Source organism: Montipora capricornis, chromosome 11 (genome assembly GCF_036669925.1).
Source record: "Montipora capricornis isolate CH-2021 chromosome 11, ASM3666992v2, whole genome shotgun sequence".
Classification (NCBI taxonomy): Eukaryota; Metazoa; Cnidaria; class Anthozoa; order Scleractinia; family Acroporidae; genus Montipora; species Montipora capricornis.
Window position 1 is genome coordinate 19,539,721 of NC_090893.1, and position 7,914 is coordinate 19,547,634.

The following is a 7,914-nucleotide window of genomic DNA, read 5'->3' on the forward strand; positions in this document are numbered from 1 at the left end:
TTTGAGGTTTCATGTTTATTTACAAAACAAAGAGACTATGACTATGAGTCTTGTATATGCCTAAGATTATTCATTACTGTGACACCGACCGTTTGGATTAAGAGGATTACTACTTATTATTATATGGCTTGTGTTTGTAACCGATATAACGCGCGCTCTGATTGGCTAATTGTGACTGAATTGTAGGGCATTATTCTCCCGTAATGCCCAGGGGCCGATTACGGCCTTGCACAAACAAAGCAAAAGGTAATTAAAAAGCCATATAATAAACTACTTACTAACCTCACTTGCTTGGGACCGTACTGGGGAATATTGGCCCTCGGTCGTTTTTGTACGGACATCGCTGCGCTCGGTCCGTACTGCCACGACCTCGGGCCAATATTCCCCAGTACGGCCCTAGCGCTCGGTTAGTAAGACTAGTTAGCATGCACCAATCAATCTATGCATTGATCGTAATCACCGAACAAGTTTGCATTGAAAGTTTTACGACTAAAAGAGGAAATATTTCTACAGTTTAAACTTTCAATGCATGCTAAATAAGAGATCAAACATCACTATTATTTCCAAGTTATTAACCTTCTTGAAGTTCCTCTAAGAAATTGCCCAAAGAGATCGCTCAAATCCTGAAGTTCTTTTCCTAGTCTAGAAATCTGCCTAAGAAATCGCCCACTTTTAAAAATATTCTGCCTTGCACCTCTGTGGCAATATCTTAGAAAATCCGCGTTTCTGAGAAACTTCCTATTAGTTTGATTCTGGAACCTTTTTCAAGCAATTTCTTGAATAGAAAAGTTCGAGTCTTAAACCTTTATGTATATTAATTAGGACATCAAGTAATTTCTACTTTCTTAATTTGTTAGCTTCTAGGAATTTGCCCCAGTAGTCGGCCATTTTTTTTTATTTTGCGTTGGCCTTCTTTAAAAATCTCAGGAAATCTACATTTTAGATTCTTCAGAAAAACTTGCCATTTCTTTGTCCATGGGCTCTCTACACCTTATTCCAAAATGGCCGCTGATTTATGCGCATACAAATTGGCCCTTGTTGCCTCGTTCAAGAAAAAATATTCTTTTGAATTTTAGGCTTAAGAACGAGGCATCAAGGGCAAATTTGAATAAAAGCAAAAGAATATTTAAATGGCGGCCATTTTGGAATAAGGTGTCTTTCGCACCTTTTTTTCACAGAAAGACTAATGAGAAGACCTGGCAACTTTGTCTTAAATTTTTGCTTTTTTGAGAAAAAAAGGATGATCATAACATGTGACAGCATTGATATTTAGCCTTTCCAGTATGCATGAAAAACGGTTCTTCCTGGAAACTCTGTCTTGGACTTAAATGGAAAGTTCACCATATTCCTTTACCGCTTATGATGAGGTTGAATGCTTGAATGCTTACAATAACTCATTTAATTGAAGTAAGGAAATTGACATATTGACGCATTACAGTCCAAGAAGTATTTATCTCAAGTTTTGGACGCCGTTTCTGAAAAAAAAAGTAAGAAAGAAAAGAAAAAAGATAGCGGGTTAAATGACGATTAGGAATTTCATTCTGATTGATAAATGATTATTAAAGTGCTACTAAGACCGAATTCTTCTTTTTCTTTAAATTTCAAAACTATGTTAACTAAATACTAAGTGACCCCAGTTTTAGGTTCTGATTTTAAAGAGACACCTGTCTATTTTAACTGGAATTTTCTCATTTATTGGTCCGCCATTGCTAACTTTAAAATCTTCAGAGAGCTGGGTCGAGGAGAAAATGACGTCAAACACTCACTCCTTTAAAAACGCAATGCGTGTGTATGCTGCTGAATTAATATGCAGCACGGGAGTTTCGGGCTTTCACATTTTCAAACTCATGTCTTGCATATATAGTAAGTTGAGTTTACACGCTGAAATTTAAAGCTAGTGAGTAAATGACGTCATTTTCCCTAGATCCAACCCTCCAAGGTCCAATCGGTCAGTTTTGAACTTGAGAAATGGAGGACCGTGAAATCCAAAACTTGACACTCAAAATAAACAACCTTTGGATAAAACTCAAAGCTCAAAATTTTGCCAGTCAGGTGTTAAGCGAACACACTTTCAAAATCTGAAGAAAAAAAAGGAAATGTTTTTTTGATCATAGTAGCACTTAAGACAATTTTTTTTCATCCGTGAAAGCGTTTTTACATAGATAAGCTTAGGAAGAGAGCAACAATTCATATTCAACTAAGTATAACTGTGACATGATGTAGTCTATAAGCCCTCAATACGGAGCTTAAGCACGCGCTTGAACAGTTTTCCCCTTTACCTCGTCTTCAAACAACCACATTTACATTCTTAAGTATCTTTAGAGATTCTTAGCATAAAAATCTGGGAGACATCAATGTCCTGGCACGCGAAATGTTCTCTTACGGTTGCCGTCTGCGCCTCAAAAACGCGCGTGCTTAACCTCCCTATCTAACTTTACTTTACGGCGGTAACCGGCAATTAGTGATTTCTTTTCAGTTCATCGCACTGTTTACACGTACCCGACCCGGTGAATGGGGTAGAATTTCATACAGCAGAGTAAAATGGCAGAGGACAAAAGAATCATTGTTATTCCGATCAGGCCTTGCTAATTATGCATTATTATGTTCGCTTTGTTCTTTTATTTCATGAATATTAACTATTTCGGATCCGGTATATAAAAGACCAGCCGGTGAATGCAATTAATATTTATTTTAGTCCTTAGCCAAAGCAGTTTGTAAATGAACTACATTGACGACCGATTTTAAACCCTTTCTCTATGAGGAACTTACCTACACTGGGTGCCAGAGGTTTTTCTTGCGCTGTTTTCGGTGTCGGTTATGTCTCTATTGTGACCCGCTCGTCTGCCACGCGCGAGAAAAAACCTCTGATACCCACCTCACCTTTTTCTCTCGACAACGTTCCGACACGAAACCTGTACATCATATTTCTTTTCAGTAATTAAAATCATATTCGAAGAGCGCTTACCATCCTTTTCGAGTTGCTGTAGCCCAAATTCAAACGAGACATCATCGCCAATTAGAACAAATGGCGCCCAGTATTTAATGGCGGAATACTCCTTTGTCTCCCGAAGAGATTTCATGGCATGGTGAAGAGCTAAACTTGTACTTTTCCTATCTGCCAAGTGTTGATAAAAACTCTTCATGAACAAGAAGGTCGCCTCATCATCAATTGCCCAGAGTGACACCAGAACAGACCGGGCACCAGCACACAGGAAAGCTCTGGCTATTCCCACCACACCCTCAGATTTTACCTCTCCCTGACCACTATGACAGCAACTCAGCACAACCAGCTTTGCCTGAAGACGAACTGCATGAACATCGTTCATTGTTAACATGTAATCTTCCTCTTTGGGAATCTGGGATGCACGGTTGGGATTTGGGGCCAAAACAATTTCTCCAAATTCATCATCTCCATGAGCCGCAATGTGGATTAAAGCAACTGATTTTATTCTTCTCAGGACCTCAGCTTTCGTTGCATTTTCGCCCGTGAGAGGCGTGGTCTGTAGAAGTTCTCCAATCATCTCCACCTCTTTTTTCGCGCATGGCAACTGTTTATAAATGGGTCCACCGGTGCCCCAAGTGATTTCCTTCAAGCACGGATCGCCCACAAGTAACGCTTCATTCTTACTATTGAAGTCGTTAAGTGCACTAGAGATCACTTTTAAGGCGGTTAGCGAGGGAAAAGTACGGATCCTGACAGAGTCACTCAATGCAGAATAAGGAGCCAAGCAAAATGGTCCATCAGGAACAAAGATCAAGTCATCACCCTGGAGCAAGTCTGCAATGGGACTGATTAAGAAATCATACAAGGACTGCAAGGGGTTGTCGGACACGCTGAAAGACTGAAAAGATTCCTCAACAACTTCTCCACTGCCAGAGAACGGACTGCGATGTCTGTGTACAGAGCGATCCTCGCATCGGACAACAGCCCCAGCGCCAATCTGTTTAAAAGCAGTCTTTATCAGTGAGTCAGCAGTTCCATTTTCGATTTCCTTTTCCCTATAGTTTATTCCGCTTCCTCTTCTCAGAAGCCAAAAACTGATTTTGTTCCCTGCAAGTGCTATGAAAACTGTTTGTAAAGGCAAATATTTCATAAGAGCGGACATAGATTCCGTCCTCGCAATTGCCGAGGTAGGTTCTTCATCAACGTCAAATCGCACCTTCAAAATGTCTGTCAAAGCCTGTGCTCGTCCTTGTTCAGCAGCAAACAAAGCCTCAGCAACCTCTCCATTCTTCAAAAGTGCTGTCCACAGAGCTGTGTACGCCCAATGGCATGTATCACGAAAGCTTATTTTCCATGCGTCTTCTAACTGAAGAAGACGCCTTGTTTCATCGAAACGTTTTATGCTTAGACGATAAAAATTAAGGGCTTTGCATAACGAGCCTAAAAATTCATGAAAAAGACCAAGCCGATAGCAAGCCATTCCTTGCCCTACTGGATCCTCCGTCTCCTTGGAAATAGTAAGATGTTGTTCGTTAAAGAGAAGAGCATTTTCAAGCTCACCCATACTGCCATAAGCCCTGCCGAGATTGCCATAGGCCTTTCCCTCCCCGGCCCTATCCCCTACTTCTTTTGCAATGCTAAGATCTTGTTCGTGATACTCGATGGCTCGCTTAAAATTGCCCAGACTGTGATAAGCGTTGCCGAGATTACCATTGGCCCCTCCCTCTCCGGCCCTATCCCCTACTTCTTTTGCAATGCTAAGATGTTGTTCATGATACTCTATGGCTCGCTTAAAATTGCCGAGTCTGCGATAAGCGTTGCCGAGATTACCATTGGCACTTCCCTCCCTGGCCCTATCCCCTACTTCTTTTGCAATGCTAAGATCTTGTTCATGATACTCTTTGGCTCGCTTAAAATTGCCCAGACTGTGATAAGCGTTGCCGAGATTACCATTGGCGCTTCCCTCCCTGGCCCTATCCCCTACTTCTTGTGCAATGCTAAGATCTTGTTTATGATACTCTATGGCTCGCTTAAAATTGCCTAGACTGTGATAAGCAACGCCGAGATTACCATTGGCCTTTCCCTCCCCAGCTCTATCCCCTACTTCTTTTGCAATGCTAAGATGTTGTTCAAAATACTCTATAGCTCGCTTAAAATTGCCCAGACTGTGATAAGCAACGCCGAGATTACCATTGGCCATTCCCTCCGCGGCAAAATCCCCTACTTCTTTTGCAATGCTAAGATGTTGTTCATGATACTCTATGCCTCGCTTAGAATTCCCCAGACCGTGATAAGAGTTGCCGAGATTACCATTGGCCCCTCCTTCCCCAGCCCTATCCCCTACTTCTTTTGCAATGCTAAGATGTTGTTCATGATACTCTATGGCTCGCTTAAAATTGCCCAGACTGTGATAAGCGTTGCCGAGGTTACCATTGGCCGTTCCCTCCCCGGCCCTATCCCCTACTTCTTTTGCAATGCTAAGATGTTGTTCGTGATACTCTATGGCTCGCTTAAAATTGCCCAGACTGCGATAAGCGTTGCCGAGATTACCAATGGCCGTTCCCTCCCCGGCCCTATCCCCTACTTCTTTTGCAATGCTAAGATGTTGTTCGTGATACTCTATGGCTCGCTTAAAATTGCCCAGACTGTTATAAGCCCTGCCGAGATTACCATTGGCCGTTCCTTCCCCGGCCCTATTCCCTACTTCTTTTGCAATGCAAAGATGTTGTTCATGATACTCTATGGCTCGCTTAAAATTCCCAAGACTGTGATAAGAGTTGCCGAGATTACCATTGGCTCCTCCCTCCCCGGCCTTATCCCCTACTTTTTTTGCAATGCTAAGATGTTGTTCATGATACTCTATGGCTCGCTTAAAATTGCCCAGACTGTGATAAGCGTTGCCGAGATTACCATTGGCCCTTCCCTCCCCGGCCCTATCCCCTACTTCTTTTGCAATGCTAAGATGTTGTTCGTGACACTCTTTGGCTCGCTTAAAACTGCCGAGTCTGTGATAAGCGTTGCCGAGATTACCATTGGCCCTTCCCTCCCCGGCCCTATCCCCTACTTCTTTTGCAATGCTAAGATCTTGTTCGTGATACTTTATGGCTCGCTTAAAATTCCCCAGACTGAGATAAGAGTTGCCGACATTACCATTGGCCCCTCCCTCCCCAGCCCTATCCCCTACTTCTTTTGCAATGCTAAGATGTTGTTCATCATACTCTATGGCTCGCTTAAAATTGCCCAGACTGCGATAAGCGTTGCCGAGACTACCAATGGCCCTTCCCTCCCCGGCCCTATCCCCTACTTCTTTCGCAATGCAAAGATGTTGTTCATGATACTCTATGGCTCGCTTAAAATTCCCCAGACTGTGATAAGAGTTGCCGAGATTACCATTGGCCCTTCCCTCGACGGCCCTATCCCCTACTTCTTTTGCAATGCTAAGATGTTGTTCATGATACTCCATGCCTCGCTTAAAATTGCCCAGCCTGCAATAAGCGTTGCCGAGATTACCATTGGCCTTTCCCTCCCCGGCCCTATCCCCTACTTCTTTGGCAATGCAAAGATGTTGTTCATGATACTCTATGGCTCGCTTAAAATTTCCCAGACTGTGATAAGAATTGCCGAGATTACCATTGGCCCCTCCCTCTCCGGCCCTATCCCCTACTTCTTTTGCAATGCTAAGATGTTGTTCATGATACTCCATGCCTCGCTTAAAATTGCCCAGACTGTGATAAGCGGTGCCGAGATTACCATTGGCCGATCCCTCCCCGGCCCTATCCCCTACTTCTTTTGCAATGGTAAAATGTTGTTCATGGTACTCTATGGCTCGCTTAAAATATCCCATACTGCAATAAGCGTTGCCGAGATTAGCAAGGGCCCCTCCCTCACCGGCCCTATCCCCTCCTTCTTTTGCAAGGCTAAGAGCTTGTTCGTGATACTCTATGGCTCGCTTAAAATTGCCCAGACTGTGATAAGCGTTGCCGAGATTACCATTCGCCCTTCCCTCCCCGGCCCTATCCCCTCCTTCCTGTGCAATGCTAAGATCTTGTTCGTGATACTTTATGGCTCGCTTAAAATTCCCCAGACCCTGATAAGAGTTGCCGAGATTACCATTGGCCCCTCCCTCCCCAGCCCTATCCCCTTCTTCTTTTGCAATGCTAAGATGTTGTTCATCATACTCCATGGCTCGCTTAAAATTGCCCAGACTGCGATAAGCGTTGCCGAGATTACCATTGGCCCTTCCCTCCCCGGCCCTATCCCCTACTTCTTTGGCAATGCAAAGATCTTGTTTGTGATACTCTATGGCTCGCTTAAATTTCCCCAGACTGTGATAAGAGTTGCCGAGATTACCATTGGCCCTTCCCTCGACGGCCCTATCCCCTACTTCTTTTGCAATGCTAAGATGTTGTTTATAATACGCAGTGGCTCGCTTAAAATATCCCAGACTGTGACAAGCACGACCGAGATTGCCACAGGCTTTTCCTTCTCCAGCACTGAAACCTATTTCCTTAAAAATCCTTAATGCTTCTGTGTAATCCCTCTTGGCCTGTTCAAAATAAGCCAAGCCATAATAATAATTGCCTAAATTCAAATATGCAATACCCTCCCCTTTTCTGTTTCCCTCTTTTCTGGCAACGCTAAGGTCTTGTATAAGCTGCTCGAAAACGTTCATCTTGTTGTCTGCCATTCTTGATTACAAGAACTCTTAAGAACAAGGAAGGTCGTCTTTGAAAGTGAGGGCACTCCTTGAAAAATACAAAAGAAAGCATGAGAAGTTGAATGCACTGACCACAAATGCTGCAGGTACGTAGCCAAACCAACACAAAAGAGACCGCATGTCATTATGGGTCTAACAAAGACAATAGACCTAATGGGCTAATTCAGTGTTGTACCCAATTCAAATCACCCGGGATTAACATTCTTTGTGCATTGTATTTGCATGATAATGTACCCTTCATATTTAAATGCTA

General features: G+C 43.1%; 1 protein-coding gene across 1 annotated transcript; it reads right to left on the reverse strand.

Moving 5' to 3' along the window:
- LOC138024365 (tetratricopeptide repeat protein 28-like) lies at positions 1-7,684 on the reverse strand. Its single transcript, XM_068871536.1, has 2 exons — positions 2,966-7,684; positions 1-1,475 (listed from the first exon to the last, which is right to left on the reverse strand). The coding sequence occupies exons 1-2, from the start codon at positions 7,629-7,631 to the stop codon at positions 1,456-1,458; spliced, it is 4,686 nt and encodes a 1,561-aa protein (XP_068727637.1). The 5' UTR covers positions 7,632-7,684; the 3' UTR covers positions 1-1,455.
- Positions 7,685-7,914: the final 230 nt, after the last annotated feature.